The sequence below is a fragment of the Lutra lutra genome, chromosome 4, assembly GCF_902655055.1.
Source record: "Lutra lutra chromosome 4, mLutLut1.2, whole genome shotgun sequence".
Classification (NCBI taxonomy): domain Eukaryota; kingdom Metazoa; phylum Chordata; class Mammalia; order Carnivora; family Mustelidae; genus Lutra; species Lutra lutra.
In genome coordinates, this window is record NC_062281.1 from 102946864 (window position 1) to 102967478 (window position 20615).

General features: G+C 51.9%; 1 protein-coding gene across 1 annotated transcript; it reads right to left on the reverse strand.

Moving 5' to 3' along the window:
- Window positions 1-2837: 2837 nt before the first annotated feature.
- Window positions 2838-20604, reverse strand: STRIP1 (striatin interacting protein 1). Its single transcript, XM_047723743.1, has 21 exons — window positions 20400-20604; window positions 17743-17812; window positions 16871-16945; window positions 16313-16447; window positions 16094-16214; window positions 15751-15819; window positions 14678-14784; window positions 14438-14565; window positions 13191-13373; window positions 12606-12823; window positions 11168-11233; window positions 10980-11043; window positions 9849-9920; window positions 9286-9360; window positions 8998-9095; window positions 7644-7770; window positions 7331-7431; window positions 6326-6392; window positions 5684-5788; window positions 4897-5101; window positions 2838-3803 (listed from the first exon to the last, which is right to left on the reverse strand). The coding sequence occupies exons 1-21, from the start codon at window positions 20577-20579 to the stop codon at window positions 3556-3558; spliced, it is 2514 nt and encodes an 837-aa protein (XP_047579699.1). The 5' UTR covers window positions 20580-20604; the 3' UTR covers window positions 2838-3555.
- Window positions 20605-20615: the final 11 nt, after the last annotated feature.

Consider the following 20615-nt stretch of genomic DNA (forward strand, 5'->3'; position numbering starts at 1 on the left):
CTTGCTGTTGGAGGCACCTGTCTAACGATTGACAGCTTGTCAAGGAAAGGGAGTGTGGTGTTCTGTTCACCTGGATGCCCAGGGCACCTGGAACGAGGCCTGGCCCAGAGAAGACGCCTTCAAGGGAGGGTGGCAGGGTGGCCTGGCAATGGCTGACTTTTGGAAGCCTTCTGTATACAGAGCAGTGAGTTTAGGAGGAGGGGACAGGTGGAGGCCTGAGACATTGTTCTGGCACTTGAAGGGGGCAGGGGTTTTTTCCCAGGGAATTCAGGAAGTAGAAGCAAATTCAGAGTGGGCTAGAGTTGGAAGGGCCCTTAGCAGGCCTACGAAGAGCGGTCACTTATGAGCTGTGCTGTCCCCCCACAGCCAGGCATGGAGGCCATTATCCATCATCTTATTTAGCCCTCATGACCACCTGTTATTACTAAACCGATTTTTACAGATGAGCCAGCTGAGGGTTGAGCTCACTGAGCTCCAGGTCCTCTGCAGTCTGAGGCTGATCGTGCCAAGTGACAAGTGAAATGGCCCCACTACTGCTTCCTGGAGCAGTGGGCTTCTGAGAGGACAGAGAGAGCCAGCCTCCCGGGACAGGAGCCTGACAGCAACAGTGGGGCAGCCACACACAAGGCCTCTGGGACTCGGGACAGAAAGACAACCCAGCTCAGGCCAAAGAGGACGACAGTAGCGACGGCCCCCAAATTACCTCGACGAAGGCACATTTGGGGCACATGAGAAGCCAGAGCAAGGCCTAGTGGACATCTGCCAATAATCTTCTTGTCAAGGACCATGCTTAAGCAAATACTAAGTACTGACGGACTAAAGGGAATAAAAGAGCAAATGAATGCACTGGTGGTAAATGCTGGGGGCGGGGGTGGCGGGGCGGGGGGGACGACGGCATTGACATACACACTTTGCAGAGACCTTGGTTTGTATCCAGGCCCTGGCTCTCACTATTCTGTGACCATGGGCAAGTTCCTTACCCTTTCTGTGCCAGTTTCTCATGTAATGCTGGTACCTTTCAGGGTTATTAAAAGCAGTAAGATATTACATACAAAGCACTCAGAGTAGCGGCTAGCATACAGGGAGCACTGAACACTGGCTGGTTCCTGTGTAGGGAATAAGCTTTCAAGAAGCATGGGGACTGGACCTGGCACCTATGTGGCACCAAGTGGTAAACGCTTTTGATTAACAAGGGCCAGTTCCCTCAGGTGATAAGGCCACCAGGTAACCCATCTGTCAGTGGATGGAAGGAGCCCTGGACCTTCAGCGTGGTAGCAATCATCAGCATTTTGTGTAACTCAACCATTTACAAAGAGCCTTCATGTACCCTGCCCATCTCAGGGCCCAGATGAGAAAGAAAACCACAAAGAGAACATGGCCCACTTGTTCCAAAAGCTGTTTTTGTACAAAAGCCTGGATCTAAATGGCCAGCCCAGCATTAGCACAGTCTGTGGCTAGGATATGGCTCTGCCTTTCTGGGCCAGTCCCTGGGCCCACAGATGCAGGCATTCACTTGCCCACTCTGGCTTCATGGAGTTGCAGCATTCGTATTCTGCATTCTTGTTTGCACAAACTTATAGATAAAATTAGATATATAGGTATTTACAGACCTTTGCAAACCAAGAGGGGAAAAAAAGGGCACCTCTGGTTAAGGGAAACTTCAGAAGAGACTGGGGAGATCATAAAAAGGGAAAGGAAGCAAAACTTCAGACAGGCTGGTTCAGTGATCCAGGCTGCCTGGTGGAGTAGGAAAGTGAAAATCTGTCTTACTTGAACTAAAATCTCAAGATACATACTTCCTATTGGTCCTGGCTAGGAACAGAAGAAAGTCCATCCCACACACATGAATGGTGTCCGATTCCCTTGTCTGGTGCAAGTTACCGAGAAGCAGAAATTCAATCAGTCGCAGGGAACTTCCCACCTCAGAGGCTTACAGAAAAAGGACAGTGTTGGCTTCGCCCCTGCTGCTCCAAATCATGCAGGCTTACCCTGGAAGTCCAGCTTGGGGCCTGCACTGGGGCTCAGCCAAGACCCAGGCCAGGAAGGCACTGAACCAGCAAAAGGGAGATTCTCCCCAGAGTACATTTCCTTTGTAAGTCAAGACCCCTCAGAGACTTAAGACCCAATACACATGGCCTACAGGTAAGATAAGGGACCTTCAAGTAATTCTGAAAAGAGAACGGTCCTATGGTATCACTTGCACCAGAAACAGAACCTCAAGATGGAAGGAGGTAGAAGCGGAGATGGAAGTAGGTGGAAGCAGATGTGTCCAGGGATTGGAGGCCAGGTGCAGGCTCCAGGAGGCCTCCAACTGACACCTACCACAGAGAATCCCCTTGCCTCTTCCCCAGCAATGTGGGCTCCTGCGCCCCCCCAAACACACACCTTCCCCCTGTGAGGCTGACTGCTTCCCCAGGCTCTGGGCACAGAGGTTTCCTCTCGCTCCCAACCACCCACCCTTGTGAGGGCCCAGAGCAGCTGAGCCCTCGCTGACTCAGCCGCTCCCTCGCTGGCACTACAACTGGTTTAGTGGAAGCCAACTCAGAAGTGTGATCCAGAGATGCCTGGGGCTTCTACTGCGATCAAATCAAACCCAGGCACACAGGACTACGGGTCACCCCAGCAGCCCGGAGCCCTGGAGCTGGGCTGAATCGATTCCAGACTGACGTGGGGGAAAACACTCTGGGTAAAGTGTCAACTCCCCATTTCTCCCTCTCAGGTGGGAAAGGCAGGTAGCCTGGCAGGGAACAAGTGGGTGACCCATCAATGCTGGCAGGAAAAGCTACTTTCTAGATGGGAGATAGGGGCCATACTTCCTGCAGACACGGCAATGGGGATTGGTTTTGCTTTTTAATGTAAACAGAATACACAAACACGTTAAAAACCCCAACAGGACATGAGAGAATACACAGATATATATATAGGTATTTACAGACCCTCACAAACCCAGAGGAGAAGTGGCATCTCTGGCAAAGCGCAGCTTCCTTCCTACCCCCTAACCCCATCCCAAATCAAAGCATTGAGGCAGATGTAGGAGCCTCTGCAACTGCTTCTGGACGAAACTTAGCAGGAGGCTGGAATGACATCAGAAACCCCCAAAGCAAAACCAAGATTCCAACTTTCTGGCCCTGGCCCATACCCTAAGCCCTCCTCCTCGGCAGGCTGACATACCAAGAATCTGTGCATCTTGGGAAGAGTCAGCATGACCCCTGCGATTCAGATGCAATGGCTTCCCAGCCCACTCCAGCTTTTCCCAGCCTTGGGCTGAATGAGAAATGAGCTGCAACCAACCGTATCCAAGAGAAGAGGGTAGGGAGGAGTGAAGGAAGAGGGGATCCCAAGCTGAGAGCAGACTGCACTCAGAGCAGGACGCTGGGAATCAATGAGGGGCCAAATCTGGCCTCCCCCACCAGCCCAGAACAGCCTAGGGAGGGCACGGTGGGGCCATGCTGCCACCTGGAGGAAGGTGGGAGCACTGCACCCACGGACTGGGACAGCCCCTGGGGCACCTCCAGGTCACCCCCTCTTTCCTTGTCAGTCCCCTGCCCAGGAGCCTCACTGCAGCAGCTCCTCCCAAGAAATGGGCTTGGAGAAGACCTCCCTTTCTAACCAGAGGTCATAGTTCATCTGGAAGTCCTCAGGGAGGTCCACCCGCTGGCCCAGGACACTCTGTAGGCAGTTGTCCACAGGCAGGAAGTCCGGGTTGCTATGGGCCCGGTCGTACCGCCGGGCGTTGAAGCGTTCGATATTGGCACGGAGGGCGCATTCCTCTGCCTGGAAGTCCCAAGGCCGGGCATCAAGATCTGGGACAAAGCAGGAAGACATGTTTAGGAGCCAAGCCCTTGTGGCAGCTCCTCCTAGGTTCACTGAAGCTCGGGGCCAGGCTCGCCCTGGCTTGAAATGCTGTCAGCCCAGAGCAGAAGACTTCCAATCCCCATCCTCAGGAAGACTGACAGGACTTTTTACTTTGATACAAAAGAAAATCAGATAAAAAGAGAGAGACCATATCTATAAAGAGGCCATGTTGCAGCTTGTGGGGACCCAGCTAGAGAGGGCCACGCAACGACACACTTCTCTGGAAGTCACATTCTCCCTGGCTCTCTGGGATGGGTGGCAGGAAGCTCATTGTCTCAGTTCCCTGGCCAGGGCCCCAGGGGACACTCTGGCTCCACACAAATTCACAGGGCACTGGGGCGCTGATGTGGTCACCTGGCCATGGGGCTGTGGGCTAGGAACTGGAACGGGGTGGCAGCACGCTCAGGAAAGCCCAGGAAGAGCCCACTCCACCTGGAGGCCGAGGTGGCCACCCAGACAGGAAGCACACATGTGGATACCCAAGAGCTACAGGTATGAGGGAGGTACCCTGCTAGGAGCAAGGAACATAGGGGACAATGGGGCTAATGGGCCAAGATCCCTGTGTGGGACAGAGGCTGAGCTGAAGAGAAGCTGGATCAGGTTACGGCAGGAGGGGAAAAGACACTGGGCCAGCCTCACAAGCCTTGCTTAAGAGTTCAGAAGCTAATGAAGGATTTTACTTAGGGAGTTAGCGCCACAGGACCTGCTTTTTAAAAAGATCACAGGGGCTCAGTTTGAGGCACTGATAGAGGGGAAGAAAAGGAGGGCAAGGAAACCATCTGGGTCTGTGAGAATTTCAGTGGTCAGAACCGAGGCAGTGGTCGTGGAGAGAGAAAAGATGGGTAAGCGTCTTGTGACAATTTCTGGAAAAGGAACTCCTTCAGGGGGACAGAGGAATGGGGGGGTGATCACATGTGCCAATCCCAGGCAGTTTCTCAATGTCTTTCCTGGAGCTCCCAGCGGGATGGTACAGAGGCAGGAACTGGACTCCGCGGGTTCCTCAGAGGGAAAGGCGACCCCCAGCTTCGCACCAGAGCTTACCGTTGCCATACGCCCAGTCGTCGTTCAGCCGATGCCGCACCTTCTGGTAGATGGCAGACATGGTCTTCATGTTGCTCTTCCGCCACTGCCGCCCCAGGTACTTGGTCTGCACCTTGAGCAGCTTGAGCACGTACAGTTGCATCATGGCCTGCTTCACCTTGAGGGCGCGCTTCAGGATGGGGGCCGACTTGAACACCACCAGCATCTGGGAAGGGCCACGGAGGGCCGGGTTGAGGGCAGAGATTAACACCTGCACCACACCCTCTGCTCACTGCTTCTGGGGTTACAGACAGGGGAACTGACCATCTCCGTCTCCCCAGACTGAGGGGTTTCCCAGGACACTCCCACCACTTAAATCACAGGTCATCGAGAAATCTGAGGCAAGCCGTGAACCCTCTCACCGCCAACGTTCCTACGTGCACGTATGTAAAATTTCCAAGGACTCACGGACATCCCCACCCCAAAGGCACCCTGACTCAGGGTTAAGGGAGACTCCCAGAATCCTGGTTGTGGTACCACTGGAGATTAAGAGGACATAGAAAAATCCCTTCTCTATGTGTCCACCGGCTTCAGGGCACGACTGAGCCTCTTCTAGCTTCCGGTTCAACTCAGCAAAAAACCAGGAATGAGCCGTTAAATGCAAGGACATGGCTACAGGCAAATCCGGTGAGAAGGATGTAGGGGCAGCAGCGAGCCCGCCCTGGGGACACCCTGGGAGGGGACAGCATGGGGTGTGGCCCTCTGCCTAGACTTCCAAGTTGTGTGCCTGCTGACTATACTAGCTCACCATGGTCCTCGAGTGCTTCCACTTTGTCAGCTTGTTCAAGATCCGAAGCAGATTGATACAGGAAAAGAGGTTCCTCCAGCAAAACTGGTTATTGTCACCTGCCTCCTGCAGGGAGAATCCGGGAACAGTTATAACGCTCACAGCTGCAGGGGCTCCACAGTGGCCAAGGTCCGCATGCCTCTCTCAGAAATGCCGGGCCTTCCTCTCCTCAGGCCTGGAGGACTGCTATCCCAGAGGTTGGCAGGGGTATGGAAGCTCCCTAGAAATTTTCTGCAGGACACGTGGAGCATGTGGATTTTGGAGACTGTGCCCTTAGCCCCCACACCTGGGGCACCTGCACCCACCACAGAGCTGCACCCCACAGAGATCCAGTGTGGGAGAGGGAAGCAGCCAGGCCAGGGGAACTCTGGGTCCACAGCCCCTGAAGACCATACTCCTGACCAACTACTCCCTATATCCACATCTTTCCCCTCAGCAAGCTCCCTCCTCTGGCCCTTCTATGCCCTCTTGGTGCTTTAAAAGCCAGCATTCAACAGTGACCTCACACTTGTGCACACCTCCATCCCCGTGTCGGGGGAGGCAGGCCCTCCACCAGTACCCCTCATGCCAAAGGAACAGCTGGGGAAGAGCACAGCCACTCACCAGACTCTCGGCGGTCAGCTCCGGCAGCTCGTGCACCACGCAGTGGGGGTAATCCAGGACAGAGATGCTGCAAAGAGCCAGGGCACCCATCCTGAGCAAAGGCTGGGGGCTGGAGAAGCAGCTACAACAGGACTAGTTCCTGGCCTTCCTCACTCACATGGGAGTGGAAGTAGGACTCTGCCTTATCTACACCCCTTGGTTCCCCCAGTATAGGAAGATGAAATCCCTACAATCAGAGAGCTTGTAGGGTCCCTCTATGGCCAGAGACCAGCCTGCCATCTTGTAAAGTCCAGTGTCCCTGCTTTCCTCAAAGCAATGAGCCTAGGGCCTGGGGAGGGGGAAGATTTCTCAAGGTAATTAATGTAGACCAAACCCCTTGTGGAGACAGTGTCCGGATGAGAGCTCACCCTGCGGCACATCGTCAAATCTGCTGGCCCCAGGCAAGGGACGGCAGGGGTAAGAGCAGACAGGGCCTCACAGTGCACATGGCAGAGCCCCTCAGAGATCAGGAAGCCCAGCCAAAAAAAAAGTGCAAAAAAGCACCAAACAGGGGCACCTGGGTGGGTCAGTGGGTTGAAGCCTCCGCCTTTGGCTCAGGTCGTGATCCCAGGGTCCTGGGATGGAGCCCCTATCAGGCTCTCTGCTCAGCGGGGAACCTGCTTCCCTTCCTCTCTCTCTGCCTACTTGTGATCTCTGTCAAATAAATAAATAAAATCTTTAAAAAAAAAAAAAAAAAAGCACCAAACACTGAGGACAGCACTGGAGCCCAGGATGAGAACCTTCCTACCCAGCACAGATTGAGTCACCTGTCACTAGAGTAGCTTAGACTCAGACTGGACATACTGGCATTCTCCACAGCAGGAACCATGTCTCACTCATCTTTTGTGTCCGGGGGCCTGGTGGAGTGCTGGCTTGTAGGGCTTGAACAGGCTCAGGAGGCGAGGCCAGCAGGGAGCCCTGCCATCTGGCCATACCCACCCCTTCCTGCTCCCTCATCTTTATCACCTGTTCTTGGCGGTGATGTAGGACATGATGTTTTGATTGAAGAACTTCAGGATCAAAGGGATGCAGTTGGCAAACACCAGGTGCTGGGCCATGTATTCAAACTGAAACCAACAGAAAAAACTAAGCATGCCCTTTAGGACCTCACCCTCCTTCCTCTGATGATAAAAGGCCTTGGTTGGAGAACTGTGTCTAAAAACATTCATGCAGAGCTCAAGGGGGTTTGAAGGTCAAGGCCTGGGTTCTTCAGGGCTGGAGGAGCAGCACTGTCTGAGGCCCTGGCCCAGTGAATAAGGAAGGAAGGCCCTGGAAGTACCTGGTAGACGTGGTTCAACTTAAAATGCTTGAGCAGCAACAGCAGGACAGCGGAAATGGCCTTAACAATGACCTCCTTGTGGCGGTTCACATCCACGCCCAGCTTCATGCTCTGCAACACCGTGGTGCTGGAAACACAGTTCCCCGGTGAGCCACCAGTGTCTACAGCATAGCCTTTCCTGGTGCTCACAGGAGACACGGGATTCCTGAGCCTTCCCTGGGCAGAGGCCACCGACCCCCGCAGCCTCCCCCCCACCCCGACCCTCACCCCAGACACCTCAGAGATCAGGCCCAGGGCTCCTCCCACCCACCTTGCAGGCAGTTCAGCTCAGCACAATTTATTTCTTGTGAGGCCACAAACACATTCTTAGCCTGTTTCCCTGTTTGCGATTTCCTCGCAAAATGAACTTCTCCTTTTCAAATTCTTCCTAAGCCTTTGCTACCATATGAACTTAGGTCCCTCAAAGTGGATTCTACGGAACACTAGTACATTGAGACATTTCACACTATGGAGAAAAAAGAGCTTTGATGTCAGATAAATTGAAGAAGCACTGAGTTCAATCAGTTTCTTCATTCAGGGCTTCTCACTATAAATCTCTGTAAAAGGAGGTTTAGTATTTGACTTGGGAACCTTTCTTCCAAGGATCATCATGATGGCCTTGTTTTCTGGGACACTCCCTTTGGTATTAGCCAATCCCTGCCTCCTCCCTCACAGGGCCATCACTCAAGGGGCCCAAACCCCAGGGAGCTGGGAGGTACTGGCAGGCTGGCAGGAGGTCAGATCAAGGCCCAGGTCCTTCTCAAAGCATAAAATGATCCCGGTTTGTACTCTCGTATCAAAGCGATGAGGTCAGTGCCCCAGAGAAAAAGAACCCCTAAGGATTTCACCAGCGACCTGAGATAGCCATAAATACTTTGTTTGCCAAATCACCGGTGAATAGGAAAGAACCCGCACCCCACTCAGGTTCGGCTGTTGGCTGGTAAAGTGTCCAAAAGCTAAACCTACGTGTCCTGGCTGTCCTGATCACACCGCTTTCGAGGGAGGGTTTCAGGAAATGTCAAACACAGCCTGATTCATTTTACAGGGGAGGAAAGGACGTTTCCCCAGTTCACTCAGCAGCAGATTCCACATCAGAATCCAGGCCCACCACACTAAACCACTTCCCCAACCAGTAGAACTAAATATTTAATCCGATATAGTTTCTTTCTTCTGAGCCAGGAATACCCTAAACTTAACCTACAGAGAAACTGAGCCAAAGAGAGAAACAACCTAGCAAGACTGGGACTGAGAGGAAAACACTCCCCTTTCCCCTCTACCCGGGGGTCCCGTCGCCATTCACAGGAACATCACTCACGGCATCTCCTCAGGCAGGACATCTGCTAAGATGTTGATTGAGTCCGTTTTGGCCTTTGAGGTGGGGGCCGCAGCCAGCAGGATCTTCAGCAGAGCGATCTAGGGAGAGGCAGACCTGAGCCCTGAGAGGCGGTCCTTCCGGAGGAGCGCAGGTGGGCGGCAGGAGGGGCTGAAGGACACTGGCAGGGCGCACTCTCAAGGCCAGTGTAGTGGGCAGGGCCACCAAAGGGGCCCCAGACCCAGAGCCCTCCTGAGCAGGAGGTAAGAGCCCAAGAGCAGGAGCACTCACCATGTACTGAGGCAGGCTGGGAAGCAAGCCTTGGTACAGGGTTTCTGCAGGTACTTGCTCCACTTCCTCTTCTCCCTTTTAACACAACAGGTACAAATAGAGATCCCCCCCCATCCTGACTGGTCTCCTGAGCCAGCTTGCTAGGCAGCTAGAGGAGCATATGTAAGTAGCAATGTAAATAAGGACATTGATCATGACAGCAAACCTTGAATAATACAACGTGTGAGGCACTTTACCTGTACTAACTCATTTAATCCTTTCTGCAACTCTTGCGAAGAAGGTACTATTACTATTCCCATTCTACGGGCGAGCAAACCAAAGCACAATAAGATCCAGTAACTTGCCTGAGTGGCCACCTACTGAGTGGTGGAGCAGGAGTCAGAGGCAGGTGACAGACTCAGAGTCCATGCTCTTGACCCCCACACTAGACACATGCCACCCCTGCAGCGGGAGTAAGACTGGGAGCTTTGAGGGCAGGGCCTGGGGCAGCTTTGCGGTCTGGGCCCAGTGCAGTGCCTAGGAACAGCTGGGGGTCCGGTGGCCAGAGAAGGCCTCAGACTCACCCCTGAGAGGGGAGAGCGAAGGTACTCCTCCTCCATCTGGGCCTGGACCTCTGCAATCGATGTGTACTTGTGCTGGAGAGAGAGAGCAGAGAAACACCTCTCATTCTTTGGCCGAAGCCCCACACCCTGGCAAAGGCCCTACTCAATTTTCTTCAAACACAATCTTCTCAAAAAGGGCTAAGTCACCACAAAGATCCCTAACTCAAATCCTGAAATATTTTTCTAAGTGGGCACGTTTTTCTTAAACCCAGTCTAAAAACCACATGACAGATTAGAGAACAACAAAGGAGAAAGGGGCTTTCAGATAACTATAGAGCCAGGAGAAAACTATCAGAGGGAGAGTCAAGGATTCAGAAAAGCCGAGCAGCACAGGGCCTACTTAGCCCACTTACACTATAAATCTCAAAAATACACTTCAAAAAACCACATCAACATTTCCACTCCTGATACGTTGTCAGGGGAGACACCTTCCCCACTCTTGATGCTTCCTCCCACGTGGAGGGATATGCACGTGTCAAAAACCCCCATTGTCCCATCCCGTTCCACACACTCCCTCCTCCTTTTGCCAACTGGTGAGTATCAGGGGAGGTATAGGACTTTGAGCCCAGCCAACTACTCTTTTCTCTTTAGAAAAAAGAAAAGCCTATGTTCACTTCTGTCCCTCAACCAGGCTTGGAGGGTTCCAGCACCGCCTGGCCCTGGGTAGTGAGTCTGCCTAATATTGGAAGTAAAACATTAGGGTGCAAATCACTGCCATGTTCTCATGGCTCACCGTCCAGTCGCTGTATTAGCAATTAAGCTGGTGTTTCAATTGCCATCTGTCTACTCCTCTATCTCAACTGCTTAGAACTTGGACTCAGAAAAGGGAGGGCAATTTATTGGGCCCTTTAAAACGCCAACTATCAAGTACTATCTCTAATAAACTCCCAGTCAAGTCCCCAACAAAAACTCAGCTAAAATAAGTAAAACTACAAAAAGCTGTATTAAAGGGTATTGCCACAGCCCACCCATGTCTCTACTCCAGGTTCCTTCAGGCAAACAACACTCTTCAAAAGGTTTCTCCCAATGGACTGCTCTCACTTTACTCACTTGGGACCAAAGTAGGTCAAAAGCTCATTCAAAGCCACCTACCTGTTTCAGAGTCTTGATGCTTTCGTGGATTGGCCTGGGCAGCCCCACCACTGTGTTTGTATCACTGGAGAATAAAGAAAACCTGTGTTAAGCCTAGACAGCAATTTGCCTCGATCCCTGAACGCCAAAGGCCCGGAGAAAGAACTCCCGTTACCTCTTTCTTCAAAAGGAAGTCAGATCACACTCACCTGCCTAGAGTGTAACCTATAAACTTGCTGCGGCTGGACTCGAGGAACATCTCAATGTCCTTCTCTCTGCCAAAGACAGAGACAAGGTTTTTACAAAATGTTATCTCAAGGTGGCATGGTCAATAGAACATAGAATGCCCAAAAATTGTGAAGCCAGGAAAAACGGTCTCCCACCATTATTTTTCTTTTTAGGGGGAAGAAGAAAAGAAAAGAAAGAAAATGAACAAATCAACTAAAATCTTCAGACTATTTTAAAGTCCTTTATAATGTTGTCGGATCTATAACCTGAAAATATTGTGTAACTAGTTTACCGGTAAAATTAAGGTGCTACATCAAACTGAAAAGGACACCTTATTCAGCTAGTGAGTCTGTCAAAAGAATTTCTCAAAAATCTAAAGTCATTCCAACCATTAGATCTATCAAATACAGCTATTTTCCTATACGTCCTGGGTCCATCTTAAACAACTGCCACATCTTGCATTTCCTGACGGCTAGCTCTCCGTTGCCATCAGATATCACTGAAAACTGGGGTTTCAGATCAAGAAACTGACTTCTGTATCCTTTCACATGTCCACCAATTTCGTAAGTTGGTGGCTTTTTTTCTTTTAAAGATCTTATTTCTCCATTAGAGAGTGAGCGAGCGAGAGCAGAGGCAGGGGAGGGGCGAAGGGAGAGGGAGAAGCAGACTCCCCGCTGAACAAGAAAGCCCGATGCCCGGGCTCAATCCCAGGACTCTGGAAGCAGGACCTGAGCCAAAGACAGATGCTTAACTAACTGAGCCACCCAGGTGCCCCTAGCTGGCACCTTTTCAAACTGATACCATTTCTATACACCCAGGCACCTTCCCACCTATTGATTCATTCACACATATCTCAAACACCTTAATTATGATTCTAAAAACTCTTCCTTATTAATTTTTCTGTTAAAAACACATACAACCGGGGCACCTGGGTGGCTCAGTGGGTTAAAGCCTCTGCCTTCGGCTCAGGTCATGATCCCAGGGTCCTGGGATTGAGTCCCGCATTGGGCTCTCTGCTCAGCGGGGAGCCTGCTTCCCCCTCTCTCTCTGCCTGCTTGTGATCTCTCTCTCTCTGTGTCAAATAACTAAATAAAACCTTTAAAAACAAAACAAAACAAAAACACATACAACCCCAGGGTAAGTGGAGATGGGTTCAGTTACATGTCCTGGTTCTCCTTTTCCCTACTTCCCCTTCATTAGTACGGCTAGCCAAAAGCTAACTCACATTACTGATTCAAGAGCCATACATGGGTTTCTCTGAGCAAGGCCAGCGCCCTGAGACCTCTGGGCCAACACAGAGTACTTTAAGGAGCTTCATCCCAGAGCCAAAGTCAGCCTGGCCCTGCAGAGGACCTCTTCTTGGGGCTGGGAGGCCTCTGGTTTTAGGACCCACAAGTATGCCAGACATCTGAGCCTCACCTGACCTTGGGAGCCCACGGAAGCCCCTTTGGGCAGGTGAGCCTGTCAGTCTGAGGCTGCTGTAACGGGGGAGGCATCACTTCATCCCGCTCAAGGGGGAATGTCTCCCCCTCCAGACTGTTGTCATCATCATTCTCCTCTTCCTCTTCCCGAGAGTCATCAGCCTTGTAGGGATCCCGCTCGTTGAAGGCATCCAAGTTGTCCTGTTTTATCAGTGCCTGAAAAGAGAGGGAAGGGGAATCAGACAAGTGCCAACCGAGCAACCATAAGGGCAAGGAGGCTAGAGAGGCTGTAACAAAGAAAAGTGGCAGGCGGAGCCAAGGGCAGGGGAAAAAACCTGAGAGGAAGGCCAGGCTGGGCCCGAAAGGCTTTTCTTGCCCCAGTGTCTCAAAAGTGCCATGCTGTGAGTACCCACGGTCAACCGGACGCTGGGCTAGAGACACAGTGTCCCCGGCCCAGAGGTCTTCATTTGGACTAGCTGGTCAGAGAGGATTTCCAATAAGCCCGCTTACCCAGGGAGCATGCTGCCATGCGCTGTGCACCTTGGGACCCTTGGGACTCACAGGGGATATCCGTCACCCTCACCTTATGCTCCCGACGGCCCCGCTTCTGCTGCTGCTCAATCAGGTCTGAGGCAGATGCTGGCGGAGAGGCAGCCCTCATGTTGCGGATCACCTTGATGCTGTCCTCAGGCAGCGGGGGGAGACCCAGGACCATGCGCTTCTCAGCCTTCATGCTCTGGAGTTCCTCAAAGCCACCCAGGGTGCACTGTATCACAGACAAGGGCAGGGCCAGGCTCATCACCTCCACGAGTGGGTCCCCAAGCCCTGCGTGACACCACAACCTGCACCATCTCTGAACAAGGGACTAAACCCATTCACACGAGGATCCAGCAACACCAACGTGGGAGCAGAGCAGTCAGACCAAGGGAAGGAGACATGGAGGCTGACAGAGCTAGTGGCCATGCTTTGCTCCGTATGATACACTCATCATATCAGGAGGGCAGACTGAAGAGCCTACTCCTTCAGGTTCCTAGAAGAGTCTGTGAGACTCACATGCTTCAAAGGCTATACATGCCAGTCTTTCAAATTGGGGATATACTGTTACATACTTCCCCACAAAAAAACAACCCAGGCTCCCTCTCATCATGCCCCTACAACCCAGACCCCAGTGTTATTCAGCTTTCGTCTCTGGCTTCAGTGAAGCTTTGTGAGGAACCAAGAGGATGTCTGACCAAAATAAAATGTGCACACCGCTCTAAAGAGGCCCTAACCTCCCTGAGCCTGGCTCTGCAGAGCTGGTCTGCTCTGGAAGGAGGAGGTGAGCCCCAGGGGGAAGGAGGAACCCCATCCGCAGCTCCACTGGGTGCAGAAGGGCACTGGGCAGGTTGCTGGCCATTCCTCCCCCAGCCAGAAACAGGCTCTACACAACCCCCTGAGGAAGAGGGCACTAGCACAAGGCTTGCTCTTGCTTCCCTCAAGGGACCTCTGACCGAGGGGACCCAATTACACCAGCTCTAGTTCTGTCTCCAATCACTTCATACACTCCAGATTCGGAAGCAGCCTGTCTGGGGAGAAGGTGTTTTATGACTAGAGGAGCAGCTTGTAGGTGTCAGGGAGCCAACAATCTATTCCGACCCAAGGGCCAAGTCCTCTTCAGCTATAATGAGACAAAAGTGCTGTTTTGTTTTAAACCTAAGTTTTATAGTTTAGTTATTTATCAATTTATATATAATTTTTCACATAATTCAATGTTTAAAAGGATATATAGTGAAAAGTCTGTCTTCTGGCCTAACCCCTAGCAGCTGAGTCCCCCTTCAAGGAGGTACTCACCAATACTGTCTTCCAGAGCAGCAAGAGAACTTTCTTCATGGGGAAGTGAGGGGCATGGCCACTGCAAAATTTGGTCACCATCCCAAACAGCATGATGGCAAATGGTTCATTGTTGTACAGGGGGGAACCTAGAGGCAACACAGAGGGATGAGGACCACCAGCAGAACAGGACCCTCCCAAAGGCCAGCAGCCTCGGCGCCCAGGCAGGGCCTCAACACCCCAGGGTCTCCAGGGCCCTACCCAGCTCAGCCCTGAAGGTCTGTCGCATGGTCCTCCACTCAGCCTTATCACCCTCACACTCCTGATGAACAGTCTCCACAATCAGGTACATGATGTTAAGCAGGACCCTGGGAACAAGAGCCAGCTCATAATGTTGCACAATCGTGAAGCAAGGGAGCGTCCTGGCTTCTCCACGGTCCAGCTAATGTGAGGAAAGCATGTGCACAAAGGCTAGTTGGTGGCAGAGGGCTGTGACACAGAGCAAACTGAGAGTCCCACAGAATGCCCCTTGTCCTTTCTTGTCCTCTGCTGTTAAGGGCATGACCAGATCTTACTCTGCTTTGCATGCTAGCATCGAGCTAGGTGTTTATCCAAGCAGGCACTTCATCAATGGTTGCTGACTGGATGAATATGAACAAGAATGGCCCAAAGCATTTCTGGCCCTAAGCTCCCCTGAGCAAGAAGAGCTCAGAGGTGGGAGCGAGCTGTGCAATTAGATGCCAAGTCAGACAAAGCAGCACAGGGTCAAAGCAAAAACAAGACCACGCAAGTGCTACCATGCTAGAGTGGAAACTGGGAGCCAGGGGCAGTGCCCAGGGTCGGGACCACAGTGGGGAACACCATGAACACCCAGTCTGAAAACTCCCAAGCTCACAGAGACAGATGCTAGGCCTCACAAAATGGGAAGGTGACCCCATTGTTCAGCAGCTGCTATTACTGCCTGTGGGCAGGACATCGTGAGGGAGATGGGGGTCAAGCTGCGCAGCACCAGAGGGTGGAGCCCGAGGAGCCACACAGCGTGCGTTCCACCGAGCACAAAGCACCACACCAGCAAGCTGTCAGCAGCAGTGTGGGCAGGAGGCTGCACATCACTTGGGCTCTATTAAGTGGCTTTACCCATGATTTCCTGCCGGGGCAGTTCTCAGCCCAGAGCCCCACCAAGGGAGAGCCCCCGCCCTAACCTGCACGGCCTACTCAGGACACATGGAGATGGGCGAGCACAGAAGGAGCGCACACATAGCAAGGGCCCCCAAAGACATCCTCTTGCTCCCGGCTCTGATCTCATTCTTAGGGAGCCCAGCTGCCTGCCTCACCTCAGGTCTGTGCTGTCTGCCAGGGAGATGGCCGGCTTCCTCACTGCGCTGCTGCAGGCCGCACTGTTGCTGCAGGAGACATCTGGGAGTCAGGCCCTCCCCCAGGAAGGAAGACGAGGAGTTGCCCAGACAAGGGCCGCCCAGTGGGGGAATGAAATGCTACGTAAGTGCTTCGACTGCAGAAGAGCCCACGGTTCAACCCGACTAGTCAGAACAGAGCCTGGGACCACCCCATCAGCCCCACTTGGCCCATTCCGCCTTCTCAAAACCACTGAGCTCTGCCAGGCCTGTCCCCTCAGCCCCTGCCTCCCCTTCCCTACTCCAGCTCCTCAGAAGAACTCACTCTATCTCCATGTTCAGAAGCTCCACCAATGCATTGAACGTGCCCACCTCCAGGAGCAGAAAGATGTTGTAGCGCATCCAGGACTGCACCTCTGCCTCCGAGCTGCACTCTCCAAATGTGCCTGCAAACACAGGCACAGCTCGTGGGGGCCCTCCCAGGATTGCACTGGACGGCATCACTGAAAGCTGCTGCAGGGTGCCTGGGGGCCCCACTCAGTACCTTGGGCAACATAGAGAATTGCTCGAGCCACCTTGAGTCTTTTCTCCCTGGCAGTAACTTCCAGGCCATCCAGGAGCCTCATGGCATGGGTACGGTGCTGGTTGGTATCCAGCTCAGTCCATTTCTTATCTGTTACTGTGGGGCAAGAGACCAGGTGCACTTGAGCCCAGAAAAATCCTCACGATGGAATGAACCTATGTTAACTCACCACATTCAAGACTGTCACAAGGCCAGAACACTCAGAGAGAGAAGTTAACTCTCTAGGTAAGGCAGAAGGTCACGTACTGCTCTACAAATTTCCAAACTAAAACACTGCTGTTTTTTGATGCAATTTTAATCACATAAAGCTTTTCCCCCCAGTACTCACACTCTGCAAAGCCACCATGAGAACACCAGCAAGCCCACCCTAACAGTCACATGGGGCCTGGCACAATCATGGTTTGGCAGGTTTCTTGAGCCAGTCCAGGATGACTCAAGTCACTCAGATGACTAAGAGAAGCCCTGCAGCTCTCAGGATGCTGGGTCAAAGAAACCAAGAAGTGTGGGGAATCATCTCACCATGGATCCGGAAGTCCTCCTCAAAGCATTTTCGATTCATCAGGAATTCTGGCCCTTCTGTGTAGCTGTAAAGCTCTATCAAGAACAAAGTCTCATCAGCTCCATGTCCACATGCCACAGCAGGTCTTGTCCGTAGCAGAGACTATAAGGCATTTGCCTCTAGGCTCCACTCTCTCCCTGAGTCACAGTGACTCTTGGACTATCCAGTTACTAAGGGGGTCTTAGTGCTCTGACGTGCACAATGGAGAGAATGCGGACTCCCCTTGCAGCACACAATCAGAATGCTGGTTACACAAAGTCCAGGCATTTCCTGGTGCACATCAATCCCACCATGCCACGCAAGGCAGACTGCCGCCACGGACTTGTGTCTCTCAAGTGGCCATGATCTCCTAACTAGGACCTGCACTATGGAGGCCTGAGAAGCAGCTCAGGCTAGCCTAACGTTACATGTGAGTAGCAGTGGCAGCAATTGTGCACAGATGCAGGCACACCTGCCGGCAGACCTCATGCACGACCTACTGCTCTAGGAGAAACCACTGTCAGGCAGATAGCGTATGGGCCAGGAGAACCACTGTCTGAGACTGGGCCACAGCCAGCTTAGCTGACCACAGCAGAGGGGCTTCACCAAAGCAAAGGAAAAACCAAAGTTATGAGATACGCATAGCTGGAACCCCATAATTAACACGTATGTGTGTGTGTATATATATATATATATATATATATATGCAAGTTTATACAACTGATATATACGTATATATATCACTAGGTAACCAAAGGAAAAAATGAACTCCAAAATGACATTCATTCTTAATTTTATTAAAGACCAATACAGAAAAAAAAAATCCTAAATAATAAGAAGCTCTGTGCTTTACCTGAGAGCTCTGCAGCCCACTTGTCTGTGTCAGCATATTCAAACTCGAGATCTGGCGACTCGGAATAGCCCTGAGGAAGAGAGGAGACAGTAATGCAAAAGACCACAGTAAGTGTTTTCTGAAGGAGGAAATAATATGAGTCCAGAGACACTGCTGTGTTACAAGACACCACTGCCTCCAATTTGCTGGGGTTTTATCACATTTTGTTTCCAGGGCTAGCTCAGGTTTTCCTATTGGGCCCTTGCAGAGCACCTTCCACTTTCCCTTAAGAGCACAACTTCTAATTATATGCCAGCATGTGTATTTGTTTTGTGTCTGTCTCTCCACAATATTCAAGTTCCATTCCTTGAGAAGGAGAACTTTGTCCACTCTGTTCACCAGCGACTTCACAATGCCCAGCATACTACCTCGCCTGAATGAATGAATGAAGTTTTTTTTAAAGATTTTATTTATTTACTTGACAGAAATCACAAGTAGGCAGAGAGGCAGGCAGAAGGGGGGGGGCAGACTCCCTGCTGAGCAGAGAGCCAGAAGTGGGGCTCGATCCCAGGACTCTGGGATCATGACCTGAGCCGAAGGCAGAGGCTTAACCCACTGAGCCACCCAGGTGCCCTGAATGAATAGTTTATAGTCAAATAAATTCTTGTGAGATAAATGAACACAGAACTTCTAAGCGTCCTGTGCAGTGAATGACCCCTTCCATACAATGCTAAGATTCCGGAAGCCTCGCTTCTTTCTGGCTAGTAGTAGGCCATCGACAGCTCAGGACAAAATGAGTATTGATACCCTCAGTTTTCCTACCCTTTTCTCAAATTTCAGTGAGAACTGACAGACAGAGAAGGCGCAGTCTAACAGAATGGTTTCCCTCCCACACACACAGGAGAGAATGTGACAGAGAATCTTTTCACTGGTGGGGATAGGTGATCACTGAGAACACACCTTGTGCTGGGAAGAGAGAAGAGGTGACAAAGTAGGTAAAGTCTTCAGGCCTAATTATAAGCTACTTAGGAAGACAAAGACCACCCACAGAATGACATAACAAACCCAGACACTGAAAAACATGAAGAACTCTACTGTCAGAGGCAACAGACTGCACACTTTCACAAGTTCCTGAGCTCCAGTTCATTTATGGAATGGGGATGACAAAAATCTATCTTGAAGGTTTTTAAGGACTAATCAAAATTATGTAGCACACAGTGGGCTCTCATCAAGTGATGTCCTCCCTGTCCTCCAGGCATTGCTCAGGCTCCCAGGCTAACTGATTCCAGCTTTGACCCAAGAGCTGAGTGCAGCACAGACATCTCTTAAGAAAATAAACTGAAACAGATCTCTCAGCTTAAGTGTTCACTGGCTGGCCTTCCACGTGTTGAAGTCTATATGGAAATTAAAGGATAGAAGGAGAAATTCAAATGCATCAAAGGGTATTTATTTGATCTTTCAAGACAACCTAGAAAAATCTTAAACTGTAACTCCTCTCCTGATAAGGGTGGGCTCACCCCACCACTTTCATAATCCTCCATCACCCCACCAGGCAAAGGCTCCTAAAAAGTCAGCTTCCCTGCTTTTTCAAATAATTCCCACCAAGCTCAGTGCACCTCTATTTTGGACTTGCCAAATTTTGACACGCTTTGCCAGAGATTTGTACTTGACAACAAAATACAAAAGCTTGAGAGGAATTGATTTCACTTATCTTCAGCCTTTGGTATGACCTGGTATACTGCGTCTGGACAAAGGAATTCCCTCTCAGTAATAAGAGCTTTACTGCTGATCAGCCTCTGAGTTCTCTCGTAAAGACGACCTCACAGTAAATACTCTGGGAACGTACTGATTAAGAAGCCCTAAAATGCTGCGACGTGTGTGTCTTCATTCATGAAATCTACATTGGGAGGGAGTGGGAGGAATTCTTTAACTCGGGGTGAGGTGACTAGTCAGCTTCAGACTACGGTGTCTCTGGAACCGGAGGAACAGCCCACTAGCAATAAAGGGAATGCTGAGCCCTAATGCCTGTTTACAATGTATATTTGTGATCGTTAGCACTTCAGCATCTGGCGCACTAGGCACTGTGAAACTACGGCCTGGACCTCTAAATAGCTAAGGTCAGACCGAACTGGGAATGTTACCTCCGCCTACTTACTCTCAAATCTCCGGGCGAGTAATACTATTAGTGATAATTAACTCCGTCCGGCTTCCAGCTCCCTTCCCTGCCCACACACACCGCCCACCGCACGCTGCGGAGCCCACAGGACCAGGCGACAGAGATGATTAGGGGTCTGGGTGCAGCCGCCCGCCCCCTGGAGCGCACTCACTCCGGTAGACCACTGACTCCTCACCCCCGAATTGGGACCGGGTGCGGCTTCCCCAGGGGCTGGGGCCTGGAGGCCGCACCCTTAGCCCCGGCCCCAGAGAAGCAAACGAGGAGTCGCTGGCTCCGGGAGGTTCTGGCTAACGACGGAGCTCGGGGATGGGACCCCGGCTTCACGCCCCCGGCCCCAGGGGTGCCAATCTTGCTTCCTGCTCCTTTCACTGTAGAATGACAACTCTCCCACCGGGCTCTCTCCAACCCTCCGGAAGCCCAGCTGGAACCCGAAAACAGCCCCGGGCCTGGATCCCCCGCCGTCACCCGCCCGGTGCTACACTCGCCCCCCGAAGCTCCTTACCTCCGAGTCTTTGCGCTGGTTGCGGTTGAACTCTCGGGCCTTCCCCCCGGGCAGGAGGCCCCCGCCGGCCCGCGGGGCTCCGGGTGGAGGCTGCGCGGTTGCCGGTGGCGGAGGTGGTGGTGGCTGAGGCTGTTTGTTGTTCATGATCAGCGGGCCAGGACCGCCGGCTGCCGGCTCCATCTTGGCTGCTCCACACCCCCAGCTCAATTCACGGAC

Excerpts from the sequence above, each read along its gene's own strand:
- STRIP1 (XM_047723743.1), bottom strand. The coding sequence starts at position 20,579 with ATGGAGCCGGCAGCCGGCGGTCCTGGCCCGCTGATCATGAACAACAAA. Across the intron at positions 9,096-9,285 it reads CCAGCCTGCCTCAGTACATG|ATCGCTCTGCTGAAGATCCT; the intron begins GTGAGTGCTCCT and ends GCCTCTCCCTAG. Across the intron at positions 5,102-5,683 it reads GGAAGCACTCGAGGACCATG|ATGCTGGTGGTGTTCAAGTC; the intron begins GTGAGCTAGTAT and ends GGCCCTTCCCAG.